This window comes from Zootoca vivipara, chromosome 11 (genome assembly GCF_963506605.1).
Source record: "Zootoca vivipara chromosome 11, rZooViv1.1, whole genome shotgun sequence".
NCBI classification, from domain to species: domain Eukaryota; kingdom Metazoa; phylum Chordata; class Lepidosauria; order Squamata; family Lacertidae; genus Zootoca; species Zootoca vivipara.
Window position 1 is genome coordinate 63,166,808 of NC_083286.1, and position 18,872 is coordinate 63,185,679.

At 47.6% G+C, this 18,872-nt stretch overlaps 1 protein-coding gene across 12 annotated transcripts in view; it reads left to right on the forward strand.

Annotated features, from left to right (window-relative positions):
* Nucleotides 1-18,872, forward strand: part of LOC118077095 (phospholipid-transporting ATPase ID) — a 76,032-nt gene that overhangs the window by 37,744 nt on the left and 19,416 nt on the right. For 11 of the 12 annotated variants that reach the window (XM_035100440.2, XM_035100444.2, XM_035100445.2 and 8 more), the window contains 8 exons: nt 177-247; nt 1,771-1,853; nt 10,140-10,298; nt 11,607-11,695; nt 13,685-13,881; nt 16,391-16,599; nt 17,984-18,027; nt 18,371-18,536. In XM_035100440.2, the coding sequence (XP_034956331.1) occupies nt 177-247; nt 1,771-1,853; nt 10,140-10,298; nt 11,607-11,695; nt 13,685-13,881; nt 16,391-16,599; nt 17,984-18,027; nt 18,371-18,536 (1,018 nt within the window). Of the gene's footprint in view, nt 1-176; nt 248-1,770; nt 1,854-9,110; nt 9,235-10,139; nt 10,299-11,606; nt 11,696-13,684; nt 13,882-16,390; nt 16,600-17,983; nt 18,028-18,370; nt 18,537-18,872 lie in introns of those variants that run through there. The other variant, XM_035100447.2, reaches the window with a different exon arrangement.

Sequence of the window (18,872 nt, forward strand, 5' to 3'; positions counted from 1 at the left end):
GTAGGAGGCTCTATATGCCCTATGGAATAAGTTGCAAAATCCGGAAGCTTTTTCACGAGGGAAGGAAGCTCTGAGAGGATCACTGGGTGGAGGTTGGTGGTGCCTCTCGCAATGCGCTCTGCCCCAAGAGCCGGGGGGCCCTCTCACTCTTGCTTCTTGGTGTTCTTTCCCTCCAGGCAGACGTGCTGTTGCTCTCCAGCAGTGAGCCCCACAGCCTGACCTACATTGAGACGGCCGAGCTGGATGGGTGAGTCTTGTCGCTCCCTGGAGCAGCTGCTGATGCAAGGACAGTCCTGAATTTGCAAACACAATGGAAGGGGTCTTTTGGGGACCTGAGCTGAGGGTCTGTAGTGCTGTTTGGTTACAGACCAGACCAGATTAAAGTGCTCTGTTGCCCCAGCACAACAAATCCACCTCAAGAAATAAATGGACTTTTTGCAGTTAGGAAAGTGATAAGGAAATGCATTGAAAAGTATTGAAGGAATCAAAAAGAAGGTTCTTTTTACCATATATGGTGGTCTTGTGGTAAGGTTAAAGCTTACTGGGAAATGATATACAATGAATTGAAAAGGATGTTTAAAATAACTTTTTTGGGGAAAACAAAACCAGAAGCTTTTCTTTTGGGAATCATTGGGATAGAACTACCTAAATTGTACAGAAGTTTATTTGTGTGTGCTACTACAGCAGTAAGAATGCTACTTGCCCCAAAGTGGAAAGAAGCAGAAGTCCCAGCAAAGGAAGAATGGATACAAAAACTGATGGGATATGCAGGAATGGTGAAACTTACCAGAACAATAAGAAATTAACAAACATTTTATAAAAGACTGGAAATGGTTTATTGAAAATTTACAGATAAATTGCAAACAGATAAAAACATTGGCAGGATTGTTGTAATAACCTCCAGTTTTATAAGAGTATATATATTTAAAGTAGATAATTAAATGAGCAAAGAAACTGAATTTGGATATGCAGAAGATATTAAAAAATTAATTTAAGGAACCGCAGGAAGGGAGGAAAGAAGTCAAACTTTGCAATGTTAAATCAATTATAAAACTAATGAAATGTATAAACTTGAAAAGTATAAATAAAAACTTTAAAAAAAAGAAAAGTATGGGATGAACAATCAGTAAGGACGGGATACTAACTTCTGTCCAAACTTTGTGCAAAAAAACCAGGATGAATGCTCTATAAAAAGGTTGTCTGGATGATGGCTGGCAGTCAGCAGCCATTGTGGCAAAGCAGGATTGTGCTGGAGACCCTTGTTGCAAGGAGCAGGATGTGGCCAAGGTGGGGGGTGGGGGGCACGACCCACCAGTCAGCTGCAGGAGCTCCAGACTGATGCTGATGAATTGGAAAAATAAAAATGTGTCTCCCTTCTATGATTGGATTGAAGACTTATACAACATATGAACAACTTATCGCAACATATGAACAACTTGCACATAAACGCAGACTTGCCATGGACAAATTTAATGGGACTTGGAATCCATTCTTACAAATACTGTAATAGGTTAAGATCTGGGGAAGTACAAATAACAACCTTGTAAAAAGGAGAGAGTTTTGGGTGCCCCCCTCCCCCTTTGTTTTCCCTTCTCCACGGGTTCTCTTTCTCTTTCTCTCTCTTTTATTTACGTCTCACCATGTTTAGTGCAATATAATTACGCACTTTCTGAACTTTCAATAAAATAAGGGAGAAAAGGGAACTCTAGCGTGGGAAGGAAGGAGAAGCTGGGCCTGGTGTTTTGCATCTGATGCCATTTGTCATTGCAGGGAAACCAACCTGAAAGTGAAGCAAGCCTTGACGGTCACGGCTGAGCTGGGAGAGGACCTGCAGGCCCTGAGCAGCTTCGATGGTGAGTGCACAAGGGAGGAGCTTGGCAGCCCCACAAGCAGGGGGGCTGGGGAGCCCTGGGAGGGGCAGGAGCTGAGCTGCAGGTGAGAGGGGCTCTGGACACTCCAGCCAACAGGGAGTGGCCCTGCTCCTCTTTGATGCCCACAGGGTCAGGGCCGGCTCAAGATGTTTTGGCACCAGAGGCAAACCTCCCCACCAGGGAATTCCTGCATTGCTGGGGGTTGGGCTAGATGACCTTCAGGACCCTTTCCATCTCTACAATTCTATGATTTGAGTCTACCTACATCAGGAATAAGAAGGGGAATAAAATCAACCTTAAACCCACGGTTGAAGTGGGAATCCATCTAGAATTGGAAGGGACCCCAGGGGCCATCTAGTTCGACCCCCTATAATGCAGGAATTGCCGTTGAAGAGTCTCTGGCAGGTGGCCCTCCAACCTCGGCCTAAAAACCTCCAAGGAACCTAAGAAGTGCATCTGCTGGATCAGACCAGCGGCCCATCCAGTCCAGCCTCCTGTTCTCACCTTGGCCGACCAGGTGCCTCTTCTGGGAAACCTGCAAGCAGGATCCGAACCCAAGAGCAACTCTCCCCTCCTGGGTTTCCAGCATTCAAAAGTATTGCTTTTGAGACAGAGTAGAGCCATTGTGTCTGTGTCTTGATAGCCCTCTCTTCCTCCATGCATTTGCCTAATCCTCTTTCAAAGCCATCTAGCTTGGTAGCTCCCCCTGCCTGCCTCCTGCAGGAGCAAAATGGAAAAGAGCCCTCCACCTTCAGAGGTGATGGTCGCTTCCTCCATCCCTCTGTGATACAGAAATCTCAGCTAAAGCACCCAGGACAGGTGGTCTTCCAACCACTGCTGAGAAACCTCCAAGGAAGGAGATTCCACCTCCTCCCAAGGGAGTCTTGCACTCCTGGACAGCTCTTAGCCTCAGAAAGTTCTTCCTGATGTTGAGTCAGAATCTCCCTTCTTCTCGTCCTTTGAATCCATTGGTTTGGCTCCTGTGTGCGCTACAGGGGGGTGAGCCCCCCCACCTCACAGCCCCCCCTGGGGTCTCTAGATGTCCTCATGATCCTGAGAACAGCCGGGTTCAAGTGCTTTTGGTCTTCATGGCTGGTGGGTCCTCCTCCTCCTCCTCCTCCTCCTCCTCCTCCTCCTCGGCTCTCACTTCACCTGCTCAGCCCTGGCTGACTCCCCTTTTGACTTTCCTCGAATCATTGGATTGTAGAGTTTGAAGGGGACCAAAGGGGCATCTAGTCCAGCCCCCATTCTGTCCGCACAAACATTTCTACTTGCCGAGTGGAATGATCTCTCCGCACATTGATCAATAAGCGGGGTTTTTGCAGAGACATGGCAGGTGAACTTTCTGAGAAGCCAGGCCATGCTTTGAGTTGAGTCCCATTTTGTTTTTGTTTTAAATAATTTTTATTAAGAATTTTCAACTTAAAACATTTTCCATATCATCATAACATACAATATCCTAAATACAATGCCAAAAAATACCCAACCAAAAAAGAAAAAAAGATAAAAAAAGGGAAAATGGAGAAAAAAGAAAAAAGAAAAATAGAAAAAGAAGAAGAAGAAAAAAAAATTTTTTATAATCACATCTATTATTACTTCACATATTTGCGACCTCCCCGTTCCTTCCTTACCGAGTCCATTTTAAACCCCACTTTGACAGTTTCCTTATTTTCAAATTATTCTTATATCCATTATCTAAATTGTTGCATACTTATTGGTATTCACATTGTATCAAAATTCCCTCAAAAATACATAATCAGATATCTAAACTAAACCCCATAGCCTATATGTTCGCTAAAAAATATTCCCCATTAATTACTTCAAAAGAGAGGAAAAAAATCTCAATTGTTTTATTAACCTCCCCCTTCTTCCCTTGATAGGCAATTCCCAGCGAACCTCGACCATTTCCTTATAACAATCCAGTTTCAAACCATTTGATCCATCCCCTATTGAAAATTCATCATTTTATTTTCACCCCACTCCATCTCTTACCCACTCCATGCCCCCTCCCTCTCTCCGTTCCTCCTTATGTCGATTCAATCTCTTACTCCAGTTCTCTTTCCCCACTGTCATCTCTTTACCCCCCCCCCCCAAAGCCTCCACTTGATCAAGTTTGCAAGCTTTTTCTGGTTGTCCAAGCCCGGATTCTGGGCTCCCTCTCTCACTGAGAGTCCAGCATTCTGGGTCTCTTGGGCTAATGCCGTCTGAGTAAAATCCGTGTCCTTTGCAACCTCTCTCACAGGTTGCTCGGGTTCCTCCATTGTCGACTCTTCTTTGTTCTCTTCCTGTAAGTCTATGGTATCCTTTGGGGAAAGCAATTGTATCTCCTCTTTGAGATTTTGTGTCAGTTTCGTGTATTCATACACGTCCTCTCTTAGTTCATACACTAGATGTAGCAAAAGTTGCATTCTATCTTTATCGAGCTGGAGACTCATTGTTTTGTCTATCCAAGTCTATTGTATTCTCATATTACAATGGCGGGCGCTTTCTATTTTTCTGAAAATGGTGCACAGTTCTTTCCCAGATTTGCTTCGATCCTTTTATCAAATTCTTATCCTTTATTTGCTTATAAAATTAATTGTAAAATCCAACTTTACTGTCCTCTATTTAATTCACTCTCCTCACGAAGTTCTATTAATTCCGTGGCCAATTTAACAAATTAAGAGTTCTTTTTAATACAAAATTCCTTACCGGTGAAATCACGATGGCGGCTGGTCTTTGTTTCCAGGGTCTCGCCCCCCCGGTTTAGAAGGGCTTGTTCCAAGACTTCAAAAAGTTTTGCAGAGATCCAAAACAAAAACCACTCTCCTTCCCTTGGCTCTGCACCACCGGGAAGGGGTCCAACTTAAATTTTTTAGCGGGTTTTCCAGTCCGTTCCAGCGTAGCAGCTGCGGGTCTGGTGCCTGCTCTCTTGTCTCGATAAGGGGGACGACGACCTCCGTTTCCCTTTTAGATTCCCTTCCCCGGACCAAATCTTCTCCAATTGTTTATCCAATAGAATTTAACTCACAAGTCCGATCTTTAATTTTTTCTTTTCTTTAGGGGGTATCCACCGCTCTCCGCTCGCGGCTCAGGGCTTCACTCCGAGAGGGTAAAAATGGCGCTCGATGGCCCGCAACCCCGACTCGCTCCGGAGCTCCCGACAGGGCTCCCGGGGAGTAAAGGGATCGCTTTTTGGGCTCTGCCGAGTAGCTTCGTCTTCAGACAGCCCAGTCTGAAGCTCTTTTGGGGGGTCGCGGTGCCCTCGCGACTCTCCCCTCCCCCTCTCTGAGCCCGTTCCCTCGGAACTCGAGGAGAACGTGCCGCACAGCGCTGGAGGTGGACTGGAAGTCGAGTTGAGTCCCATTTTGGGCCAGCTCAGATTTTGGGGAGCTTTGCTGTCCTGTGGATCTCAGAGCCTAAAGATGAGGAAGGGGAAAGCAACTCTTGCAGCCCAGACTTGTTCTGCTGAGCAAAAAGGAGTTAGGATGGGGCAGGGAGGCCCATGTTGTGGGGGGGGGCTCATCCCAGTGCAAGGCAACTGCCCTGTGCAAGGTCCCCGATTCAGGATTCAGTCCTTGGCAGGAACTGTGCTGGGATCTGGACAGGAGAAGGTGCAGCGCTGGGCAAGGGGGACAGGTGGCCTTGTTTGGCCTAAGGCAGTTTGCATGTTCACACGCCAGAAAAAAGATCAATTCCTGGTGCAGATCCCTCCATCTTCTGGGCCCTGGAGGTTCCCAGGGATATTTCAAAGTCTTTGTTTAGTAGTAGTTCGGTTTTTTAATTTTATTTTATTTTTATTTTTTAAAATATTTTTTATTAAATTTTATATAGCATTTAGAAAACATAACAAATTAACACAACAAAACATCAAAAAACCAAAAAAACACAACAATAAAAACAATAAACACACACATCATCTTATATCATCTTTTTAAATCATTGTCCCTTTTGCTTCCCCAAGTCCCCTCTATCTGATTTTCATTTTAAATTCATCTGTAACAGTTTCTAGTTCATTACTTTTAATTTTCATCATCACATATTTTTCTTAATTCATCTTAATCTCAGTCTTTTATTTATAACTCAATTTCCTGCTTTATAATCTTCTCTCCCCCCCCCCAATGCCTTAACTTCAGTGTTTCCCTAGATATTCAGACTTTCAATTCTCAAAAGTAATTCCCTAAATATATTTTGAATTTTTTCCAATCTTCCTCCATTCTCTCATCCGCTTGATCTCGGAGTCTTCCTGTCAGTTCTGCCAGTTCCATAAAGTCCAACATTTTCATTTGCCATTCCTGTAGAGAGGGCAATTCTTCTTTTTTCCAATATTTCGCAATTAAAATCCTCACAGCTGTGGTGCCGTGTGGCACAGCGGCATTTTAACCACATCAAAATCCCTTGGACATGATGGTCCTCTGGGTCAGTGCCCATAGCCCCCCCCCCAAAAAAAATTCCTGGACTGCTGGCTTGACCCCTCCCTTCCCTGTCCAAGGCTTAAACATTATTGTTGTTGTTGTTTAGTCGTTTAGTCATGTCCGACTCTTCGTGACCCCATGGACCAGAGCACGCCAGGCACTCCTGTCTTGCACCGCCTCCCGCAGTTTGGTCAAACTCATGTTGGTAGCTTCGAGAACACTGTCCAACCATCTTGTCCTCTGTCGTCCCCTTCTCCTAGCGCCCTCAATCTTTCCCAACATCAGGGTCTTTTCCAGGGAGTCTTCTCTTCTCATGATGTGGCCAAAGTATTGGAGCCTCAGCTTCACAATCTGTCCTTCCCGTGAGCACTCAGGACTGATTTCCTTCAGAATGGATAGATTTGATCTTCTAGCAGTCCATGGGACTCTCAAGAGTCTCCTCCAGCACCATAATTCAAAAGCATCAATTCTTTGGCGATCAGCCTTCTTCATGGTCCAGCTCTCACTTCCATACATCACTACTGGGAAAACCATAGCTTTAACTATACGGACCTTTGTCAGCAAGGTGATGTCTCTGCTTTTTAAGATGCTGTTTAGGTTTGTCATTGCTTTTCTCCCAAGAAGCAGGCGTCTTTTAATTTTGTGACTGCTGTCACCATCTGCAGTGATCAAGGAGACCAAGAAAGTAAAATCTCTCACTGCCACAATTATGCAAGCAATTTTCAGAGGCCACATTTTCTCTGGAGTCTGGGAATAAACAACGGGGGTGAGGCCAGGATGGGGTGGGGTGGCCGACCCTTTGCATCCATTTTAATCGCTTTGGAAGTGGAGAGGAAGCAATATTCTGGGGTGGAGGCAGCTCTTCCTTCTCGGCAGGGAATGCTTGGAGGCAGAGAAACACGGATCCCTTTCTGCCCTTGGGGGGGGGCACTCTCCAGCACTGCATTGCCTGAAGCTTATAGGGGTTGTGCCAGAAGGTCAGATCAGCCCACAAACCATTTTTCAATATATATTTTTTAAAAAATTATTTCAGCACATAACATCATACAGATAAATAATGACATATCCCACCCGACCCCAGAAGCTGGTACTTGGACAATGTGTACAAAATAACATCCCAGAAACATAATAAGCTATTATCCCAGACTTCTATCTATAGAGAAGGCAATGAACAGTTTCATAGAATCCTAGAGTTGGAAGAGACCACAAGAGCCATCCAGTCCAACCCCCTGCCAAGCAGGAAACACCATCAAAGCAGTCTTGACAGATAGTTATCAAGCCTCCGCTTAAAGACCTCCAAAGAAGGAGACTCCACCACACTCCTTGGCAGCAAATTCCACTGCCGAACAGCTCTTACTGTCAGGAAGTTCTTCCTAATGTTTAGGTGGAATCTTCTTTCTTGTAGTTTGAATCCATTGCTCCGTGTCTGCTTCTCTGGAGCAGCAGAAAACAATCTTTCTCCCTCCTCTATATGACATCCTTTTATATATTTGAACATGGCTATCATATCACCCCTTAACCTTCTCTTCTCCAGGCTAAACATACCCAGCTCCCTAAAGCAGAAAGTTTTATAGTGTGAGCAGACTCCTCTGCCTCCATTTTAGCCATGCTCATAACCAAGCTGTGCCAATCAGTTACAAAGGAGTCTTTGGGCTTCAAGCCTTGTGCCAATTTTATTTTATTTTTTAATTCTTCCGTAAGTGCTCTTTGACATATTTTATTGTTCCAATTATCAGAGAAGCTCCTTTTGGGGCTCGTCCAGACTTCCGCCTCTTCATTGCTAGAAAGCACAGATCCAGGCAATTGTCCTCCTGCTCTGTGCCTTCGATTCACAGGTCTGAGCTCTTTTGCCTTTGTCCCCCCAGAAAACCTGCTCTTTAAACTGGAGCAAATGCCAATCTGGAGAAAACCCAGTTGCTGTTTGTTCCAATTCAGCGCTGAAACACAGGTTTTCCTGGTGTGCAGGAGTGTGAATGAGCCCTAAGTTCTTCTAGTGTCTTGTCATTATCAGCCTGGCTACAAGCAGAAAGAGAACTTACTAGAGTTTTGAGCTGCAAGTTAATTTTCTCTCCCATGAAAAGATGAAGGAGAGCCAGCTCCGGACATTTTGCCCAGCAGTTGCTTTTTAAATTGGATAAATTCTTCCTCACAGAACCGAGCCACTTTCCCACATGCCACCCCACAGCATTCTGCACCCCCTCCAGCCGTTTGGTGCGCAGGAGGAGCTATAATGGGCTACCATATAGGCGTGCAAGGTGCTATTTTTGCCCTATTTTAAGTGTCACCTCTTTTGCCGAGGCCGATTTAAAAGGAGGCACCCTCCACATTGAGTCCACCCCTCTGCGCTGATAGCAACCTGCCATTCAGCTTCCTTAAACCATCTGCCTTGTGTTGTCTGAAGCTGTTGTGCAGGAATCCTGTACCAGAAAGTCCAAATTAGCCCTTTGGCCATTTTAGTCCTGGACACTTGAGTGATCTCAGCAGTGAACCAGAAAATGTGAACCATTCTGTAGGTTGTCTGAAGCCAGTAGGTTTGGGAGCCTGTGCCCCTCCAGATGGAACTGAATCCACTCCATTCAGCCCTAACCATTAGTCCTGCTGGCTGGGGCTGATGGGACGCAGGGTCCTAGGATGGTGGAGCACTTTGCGTGCCAGGCATGTGGGGGCCAGAAGTCTGCCTAGAATTTCTTATCTCCCCACAGAGATGTCTTGCGCTGCGTGGCACCTTGTCATGTGTTGGCATGGGTGCCTTGGCTTGTCCGCAGGGTGGGGGTGGGGGTGGAGAAGACCCTGCGCTGCTTTCTGTCTGTTTCTTTTCCCCACCCCCACCCCTTTCTCTTTGCAGATCTTTGTCCCCTTTGCTTCTCTTCCGAGTCCTTTCCTGCTTCACTTCACCCCTCTGGGTCCTAGTCCCACTCTGCCCTCTGGCCTCGCTTGCACCCGTCCGTCCGTCCGGCGTTCCTCGGAGGGTGGGTATGTCAGCTGTGCAAGAGGAGGGGCAGGCAGGGCTGGCCGGGTTGAAGAGACGGCAGGCGCGGGGCTCCATTTCCTTGGAGATGGAGAAAGGCTCTGCTGCTGCCTCCCAGGAGGGTCTCCAACCCAGCCCCCTGCCCTGCACACCCCTTAGACAGAGCGAATGTTGTGCTGGCCATGCACCAAACAGGGGCTGCAGAAAAGGTGGGGAGCTACCAAGATGTGAGGCCTGGGGTGCAGAAACACCACTGTGTTTGGATATTGCCATGCTCACACACACACATACACACACACACACACACACCCCGGGCTGCTGTTTGGAGAGGACTCTTACAGAGCCCCCTTCTGGCATGTGGCTAAGGACATACACGCCCTTGTCCCTCGGTGGAGTGTGGGGTGGTCCTGGGCCTCAGAGCCTTTGCTCTCCTGATGTTGATCCTGTGAGCAGGCAGAGCTGTATAGAATCCTAGTGTTGGAAGAGACCCCCGAAGGTCATCTAGCCCAACCCTCTGCAGGAATCACAGCTATTTGCTATGAGAGGGCAAAGAGTGTCTGAGCTCACCTGAGCGCCTTCTGGGCAGCTTCCGTTCCTAATGGGGAGAAGAGGAAACGCATCCGAGAGAGTGCTGGAGGTGGACCACCAAGGCCCGAGTTCAAATCTGTGCCTGGCTATGAAGCTCATTGCCTGGGACTGACCCTCAGCCCTGCAGGGTGGCTGGGAGCGAAAAGGGGGAGGCCCTCCTGCCCCCTGCTGGGAGCTCCTCTCTGCTCCTTTGTTTGCCTCCATCCCAACAGAAAGGGCAGCAGATCTGATGTCGACCCGGATCTCCAGGCTCAGCCTGGGACTCTGGCCAGCGGCGGAAGGGGGGGCCGACTCAGAGCGCCTGTTCTTTGCCTGCAGGCGAGATCAAGTGTGAAGCGCCAAACAACAAGCTGGACAAGTTTCTGGGGACCCTCCTCTTCAAGGGGGAGAAGTACGCCCTGGACAACGAGAAGATGCTGCTAAGGGGCTGCACCATTCGCAACACAGACTGGTGCTTCGGACTGGTCATCTTCGCAGGTAAGAGCAGGGGAACCAAACTTGGTTACGTGAAATGCATCCACAAACACACACAACGTAAGCGGCTGCACATATAAAAAATACTCTTCAATTTATATTTCACAATATCAAAGGTTTTCTCATACAAAATGTAAAGATCGACACAAAGTCAATGAAAGTCCCAATAAACCAGTTCATTCCCAGGATTTCCAGGTGGGCGAAACAGGATGATTATTCCAAAAATCTTTGTCGTGGAACTGCATCAAGCTCCCATTTGGATTCTCTGGGCCTTTTGAATACACAGAGGCATATGTGGATTAGAAACAGCTCTAATTTGGGACTTTATGAATGAACTGGTTTATTGGGACTTTCATTGACTTTGTCGATCTTTACATTTTGTATGAGAAAACCTTTGATATTGTGAAATATACATTGAAGAGTATTATTTATGTGCAGCCGGTTACATTGTGTGTGTTGGTAAGAACAAGTGGGCGAGAGAAGCAGGAGGAAGAGACCAGACTTTTCTGGTGTAACCACGTAAAAGCCCCTCTCACAGGGATTGGGGGTGTGTGGTCTCTAGCTCTGGAAAGGGGTCTTTTGCCCATGGCTTGTAGGCTTGTGGGGGGCACAGAAAAGAGCCTTACTTGTGGGCAGGGCCGGATTGAGGTTTGATGAGTCCCTCAGCTACTGAAGGTAATGGGGCCCTTTCTATGTCCAGCTGTCCTTTGTCAACAACAAATTGTCTCTGTTTTTTTGTGTTAAATATATGCTACATGGTCATTGATGGACCTAATAGGTCCATACACAACACAAAACACTGTTGCTGTATGTAGGTTTTATTTTATTTGTTTTTTATCTTATATTTTGGAAATGTACATCCAGGTGTTTTTTTCCTTTAATTTTTTTGGTGGGGCCCGAAAGAGTGGGGCCCTAAGCTAGAGCTTGTTTAGCTTATACATAAATCCGGCCCTGCTTGTGGGGCTGCCAAGCTACTCCCTCCCCTAGATTCCTGCATTGCGGGGGCTGGTCTAGATGAGCCCCAGGGTCCCTTCCAACTCTGCAAAGCACCTGCATCTCCCACAAGGGCCCAGGATGCCCAGAGCAGATCCCACAGGGTGGCTTTGTGCCCTGGGGTCTTTCTGCCCCTTCTGCATCCTGAAAGGGGGCCGACTCTCCCAGGCGTGTCTGCTGCTCCTTTGGGCAAAATGCTGCCTGCCTTTGGCTTCCCTCAAATCCATGGATGGTTGCCATTTGCCAGGGTCCCGTGCCTGCCAGGAAATTAAAATCCGACTGTGCAACAAAAAATCCGACTTTTGTTTGAACTGCCAGGGCCAGACACCAAGTTGATGCAGAACTGTGGAAGAACCACATTCAAAAGGACAAGCATCGATCGCCTGATGAACTTCTTGGTGCTGGTGGTGAGTGCGAATGGCGGCTTCGCTGCCTCTCTTGTCATTCCAGCTGAGGGGCTTCCTCACAAAAGCAGGGAGGGAGGGGGAGGGGGAGGGGCATGCATGGACTTTATTCGTAAGAGATTTGGAAATAAATTATTTCTTTCCTCCTTCTTTGCAAGGACCAGAGAGCAGCTAAAGTTCCTCACATCAGTAGATGGCAGATTTAGGGAGTGGGGTTGGAAATTTATCGGTGGGATTTACTGACCTTTGGGGGGTGGGAATTATTTCATGGATTAGCTGTCTTTTTTTTTAATAAAAAAAGAAACCATTTTTATTTGATTTTACAAATACAAGGTTACAAGAATCCAGATATAAATCCATATACAGAGATTCCCCGAGTCTCACGACTCCCCCCCCCCCCGCTCCCTGGGGTCCCATTTTAAACATTTACAACTGCATCTTCTTCCATACTCTATCTTTTATATCAATCCATATTGTCCGTGGCATTTTTTAGACTACAAGTAAAATCAAAATCCTGCCAATGTTTTCTTCCATCTGCTTTCAGTGGTCTCCTAAATAACTGATATTTTCCCCCCTTTTTTTAAAAAAGTTTTTGTCTTCTTGGTTTCTGAGTTTTCCAGTCGGTTTTGCCATTTCGGCAGAGTCCATCAGCCTGGTTTCCCGTTCTTCACTGATTGGGACCAGGGCCGGCTCTAGGTGTAGGCTGGGTGGTGCAGGGCGTCAGGGCGCCGGCCTGCGCCCGCCCACCAGCTGCGCCAAGAAACGGGGCGTAGCGGGGGCGCCAGAGCGATCTCCGCACCACGGCGCCAGGGCGCCCGACACGCTTGATTGGCACCTTGCCTTCTTTCCATCTCTGGGCTAGTAACATCCGGGGAGCAGTTGTTCCATACATAAACAGTCTTTTCTGCACCTTTGGAATATCAGTGCCCGTGATTTCTAATAAAAATGCTTCTGTTTTTTTTAACAAAGGTCCTTTTCAGCATTTCCCCCCCCCCCATTTCATTATATATCATCTCCCAGAAAGCTTTTACCGTATTACCTTCCACGGCCACCACATATGATGAAAGATATCTTCTTTTTCTTTGCATTTCCAGCGGATATTTGCTCCTGTCCTATACACTTTTGCTAACCTGCTAGGAGTCAAATACCACCGGTACATCATTTTCATATGGTTTTCTCTCAGTGTACAACATGCCGTATCGTGGATTAGCTATCTTAACAGACTAATCGCTACCAGATGAAGTAGCGAAGAATCTACAGGACCTCCCCTGGGGCTTGTTTTCCATCCTTTGCCCAGGAATGAGAATTGATGGCTCCTCAGGGAGGGGAGGGCTCTTGAGGGCTCCTAGCCAGGATGGCTCTGCTCTGCCTCCACAATTGAAACCACGGCACACTCCCTTGGACTCTCCTTCCTTGGAGGTTTTTAAGCCAAGGTTGGAGGGCCATTGAGCTGAGATTCCTGCCTTGCTTGTGGGAGTTGGACTGGATGACCTTTGGGGTCCTTCCAACTCTAGAGTTCTACGAGTCTATGATTCTATGACTAATGTAGAAAGCTACTGTATTTTTCCCCCTTTAGCACAAACATACACATTCATACAACTGAACATAAAAATAGTAAAGAACAGAAAAAAGAAAAGAAAGGGGGGAAATGGAAAAAAGCAAAACAAGCAACATCAGTACAAAAACTTATACAGAACATGTAATAAACAATGTATATACCATATTTCAGCTCTTCTTTCCTTCCAGTTGACTTCCTTCCTTCATCCTCAACACAGTTCTCTTTTCATTTTTTGGTAAAAACTTTTCTTTCTCCATATTATTTGACTTACTATGAATTTTATTTTATAGAATTATCCTATTTACACACCAAAGCTCAATCAATCTGCCAGTGTATTGATCTTTTGACCATGTTCTTTTCCATAAACTCTGTGGGATATATACCGTACAGGGGGCTAGAGATGTTCTTCTCTTTTCTGCCCTCCCCTCTTGCAGATCTTTGTTCTTCTGGCCGCCATGTGCTCTGTGCTGGCCATTGGCAATAGCCTCTGGGAGTACAGGATGGGCTCTGCCTTCCAGGTCTACCTGCCCTGGCCGCACGACGTCCACTCAGCCTTCTATTCCGCCTTCCTCATGTTCTGGTCCTACGTCATCATCCTCAACACGGTGGTGCCCATCTCCCTCTATGTCAGGTAAGCCCTGTGCCAGCCCCCAAACGGCCCATTTTGCACCGGGGTGTGTGTGTCTTCCCTATTGTCCTTCAGTGAAACGCTTTGGCATTCCAGCCCCAAACATGGAGAGCTCAAGAGTCACAAGCCATCGTGTCCTCCTGCGCCTCTACCCTCATGCGGTCTGGCCTGGTGAGGGGTGGATGTGGCGATGGGGACTCGATGTGCGGCCGCACTCAGGAGCACCAGGAAAGGAATGGGAAACAAGACAGTCAATATCGTAATGCCATTAACAGTGGGACCTCTGGTTACGAAATGGATCCGTTCCAGAGGTCGGTTCGGAAACTGTTCTTATCCTGAGGCGCACTTTCATGAATGGCACCTCCCACTCTGTGCACGCCTCTGCGCGCGATTTCCACTCGCATCCTGGGGCAAAATTTGCAACCAGGAGCACCTACTTCCGGGTTAGCAGAGCTCGTCACATGAAGCTTGGGTAAAGCAGAGGTACCACTGTATGTGAATCAATGCTACGTGTTCAGATTGTATCTGAAGTTACTTCTACCCAGACTCCAAGGGGTCTGCCTGCCTCCTCCCACTCAGCCACCCCACAGCTGGAGGAGAGGCAGCAGGGGAGAGACGCATGGCTCGGGTGCACTGCAGGCCCCACAGTGAGTGCTGCCCAGCATTTTGTCACCCCCCTCAGTGGTGATACCCGGGGTGGACCCCCCCCCCCCCAACATCAATACTTTATTACGGCCATAGGCCCATATCAAGATATCAACACAAAACAATGTACATCGTACAACAGAACAAAACAAAACAAAAGTAAACAAAATCAATTCCATTCATAAAACCCTATCCCTATAAATATTATAAAATTGCAATTACAAGGTAAAAAAAACACCATATCACTTAGTTCATCTGGCCACCACTATAAATCAACCATTAGGGTGAAAAATCAATAATCATAAAGTAACCCATTTTTCCTCTTGTAGGATAGAACTGCAATCAGGTATCTAGCTACAACGAGTGATCTGCTCAGCAACCCCCCCCCCACCGCCCCCTTCCTCCGCCACTGGAGGAAGTTGCCGCATTTGAGATTTTTTAGTTTAAGGAAGAGGCCAGTCAAAGTGTGAGCCGCAATGAGAGGGAGATGTCCCAGCAGGCACTGCTCCTCCAGCCCTACTTTTGGCACCAAGAGGGCCAGCCCCCCATTCTGGCGTGTTTCCTCCTCTTGCCCATCCAGGGAGGGCAGTGTGCTCTGGCAGCCCAACCCTTGGGGTGGGGGAAGGAGGAACCACCCCATTGGCAAGGCTGGTGAGCTTTTCGAAGGAGCTCTGTGACTCTCTCCTTTGACTCCGCAATGATGGCGCTATGCCCAGGCTCCGACTCAGCCACTTCCTTCTCCACAGCGGACGTGACATCGCGCTTACAGTGCTCCCTTGGTTCTCAAACTTAATTTGCCCTGGAAGTCCATTCCAAAACCGAGACGCACTTTCCCATAGAAAGTCATGCAAAATGGATTAATCCATTCCAGACTTTAAAAAACAACAACCCCTAAAACAGCAATTGAACATGAATTTTACTAACGAGACCACTGAGCCATAAAATGACAGTAATAAACAATGTACTGCAGTCACACAATCAATTAATCAGCAGCTGAACTGGGTTCCACACAGACATAAAAACAAAACAAAAAAGCTGCAAAAACAAAAATGCAAATTAAATAGCAAAAACAGACAGACCTTAGCATATCTGAAGAAGTGTGCATGCACCCGAAAGCTCATACCAAGAACAAACTTAGTTGGTCTCTAAGGTGCTACTTGACCATTTTTTAATATTTTTAATATAGACGTTAGCGTAACATTCAAAACGGAGCATGCTCGGCTTCCGAATAAGGTTTGCAAACCGGAACACTTAATTCCGAGTTTGCAGTGTTTGGGTTCCAAGTTGTTTGAGTACCAAGGCGTTTGAGAACCAAGGTACAACTGTACTTCATGGGGCCCAGGGAGGATGCTTGCGACTTATGTGTCAGGGGAAGGTCGGGGGGTGAGGGAGATGGAGCCGAGGTCCCTGGCCAGCCACCTGGGAATGCCTTTTCCTCAAGGGAACACCTGCACAGCGCACAGCCGGTTCCGCCTTCCCAGCATGTGCTTGTGCTGCAGTTTATGGAGTCCATTTCTAGCCCACCCTCCTCCTTCCAAGTTGCTCAAGAGGGTGTGCAGAGTTCTCTCTCCTCTCTTTGGCCCTCACAGCAACCGTGCAAGGTAGGCTGAGAGATGGCGACTGGCCAAAGGTTGTCCAGGGAGCTGCATGGTCAAGTGGTGCCTGGAAAGCTGGCCTCCCAAATCCTAGCATGGCGTTCTAACCACTATGCCACACTGCCTCTCACCTGCCAATTCCTCTCCCCCCCCCCGGAAGTGGCTTCTGCAATGGCCTCTTGTAGCTTGCAAAGGGACCCAAAGGGCCAGGAAGCATTTCCTGCCAAGGGCTCCAGCCCATTCCTTTGTCTTCCCTCCTTCCTCTCGTTCAGCGTAGAGATAATCCGCTTGGGCAACAGCTTCTACATCGACTGGGACCGCAAGATGTACTACCCGGTTAATGACACTCCTGCCCAGGCCCGGACCACCACCCTCAACGAGGAGCTGGGACAGATCAAGTACATCTTCTCCGACAAGACGGGGACCCTCACCCAGAACATCATGGTCTTCAACAAGTGCTGCATCAACGGGAAGATCTATGGTGGGGGCCGCTGCATCCTTTTATCTTTTTGAAGTAATTTTTATTCGATCTTACAGCTGTAAGATTGTAACAATACAAAATACATCTCCCTATTTAGGGTGTTCTCCCAATCTCTGAACCTTCCATTAACTTTTTCAATTGCATATTGTTCCAGAATCCATATTTTATGTCACTCCCTTTTGTCCATAGTATCTGTGTTATTGCAACCCTGCTAATGTTTTCATCTGCTTACAGTGGTCTCCCAGATATTTTGTACTTTTTTCTCATTCTTTATTAAAGCTTTGGTCTTCTTGATTCCTGAGCTTTCTGGTCAATTTTGCCATTTCAGCATAGTCTAACAGCTTAGTTTGCCATTCTTCCCTGCTGGGGACTTTGCCTTCTTTCCATCTCAGGGGCTAATAACATCCGTGTGACTGTCGTCACATACATTAAAAGTCTTTTCTGCTCCTTTGGAATATGGGCCCTTTGCCAGCCTGCTCCCCCTCCCCCTGAGATTTTGTTCATCCATTAGTCCCAGTCAGCATGGGTGCCTTGGGGGAAGGAAAGACAGTTCGGATACTTCAGCTGGTGTAGAATTCAGCGGCCAGGTTGTCTCACCGGAGCAAGACGGCTTGACCATATTATACCAATCCTGGTCCAACTGCACTGGCTACCGATTAGTTCCGTGGCCCAATTCAAAGTGCTGATTTTGACCTATAAAGCCTTAAACGGCTCAGAACCGCAATACCTCTAGGACCGCCTATTTCCATATGAACAAACCTGGACCCTGAGATCATCTTCTGAGGCCCTCCTTTGTGTGCCGCCTTTTCAAGTGGTCCAGAGGGTGGCAACACGAGAACGGGGCCTTCTCTGCAGTGGCTCCTAATCTATAGAATGCTCTCCCTAGTGAAGTTCGACTGGCGCCTTCATTGAACAGCTTTAGGCGCCAGACAAAAACGTTCCTTTTTAACCAGGCCTTTGGTTGATCTGTTTGACATCCCATACCCTTTTAAAATGTGGCTCTTTTCTGGGGGTGGGTGGGGGTGTTACTGGGTTGTTGTTTTTATTCTGATTATTTATATTGTCATCTTTTTCTGTGAACTGCCCTGAGACCTCTGGGTATAGGGCAGTATATAAATTCAATAAATAAATAAATTCAACAAATAAATAAAGTGCCAATACAGGAACCATTTAGACCTTCTGGAGCCCCCCGCCTGCACCTGTTTTTCAATTCACCCAGCTGCTACTTGCCGGCCTGGTGTCAGTTGTAGATCATTGGCCAGGGTCCCAAAGGTGCCCGGGTGCCCCTGTCGTCTCGCTGCCACAAACTGGCCCAGGCCTGGAATTCACAGCCAGGTGTGTGTTTGTTGTCATCTCAACTGGGCTCTGTGCTTCTCACCCACAGGGGATGTCTATGACTTGGAAGGACAACGGGTGGAGATTTCGGAGGTAAGCAGCGGCTGCGAGGGGGACAAAGGGTGGCAGGCAGGGCCAGTGGGCATTATTGTGGTCCCAGCCCTGCCCGGCACTTACCGAGGGTCAGGGGCCAGGCCATTTCAGCCAGGACATGCCCCAGTGTGGCTGCTGAAGTGGACAAAAGGAATTTCGACTTCTTCCCTTGTGCCTTGAGCTTTCCTCCTGGACATTTCCTTCTTCCTTCTTCCTTTCCTGGGAAGGATGAGGAGCCTCTGTGTGGCCGTTCGTGGTCTTTCTTCAGTCAGAAGGAAGGTGGGCAGATGAGCCAAGAGAGGTTCTCATGGTAGCAACCTTTCTCTCCCCCCTCCTCTTTCAGAGTACCCCAAAAGTTGATTTCTCATACAACTCCCTCGCTGACGCCAAGTTCTCTTTCTACGACCAAAGCCTGGTTGAAGAAGTGAAGGCGGGAGATGTCATCACCCACAAGTTTTTCCGCCTTCTTTCTCTCTGCCACACGGTGATGCCAGAAGAGAAGAAGCAAGGTGAGGGGGGGTGTAGCTGTGCCTCCTGCCTTGCAGGGGGTTGGACTAGATGACCCTTGGGGTCCCTTCCAGCTTGACAATTCTGCGATTCTGTGGTGAGACAGCACCTCTGGCTCAGAGCAGCAGTGTGGCCTTTGGGGAGAGGAGGGGACCTTGTCTGGGGGTGCTGTGCTGGGGGGCTCTTGTGAGTTGGACTCTGAAGGTCTCATGAGAACATAAAAAGAGACCTTATGGGTCAGACTCTGTGCCCTGTTCTCACAGGGGCCAAGCAGAAACCCACAAGCAGGATCCGAGCCCAAGAGAAGCACTCTCCCCCTCCTGTGGTTTCCAGCAACA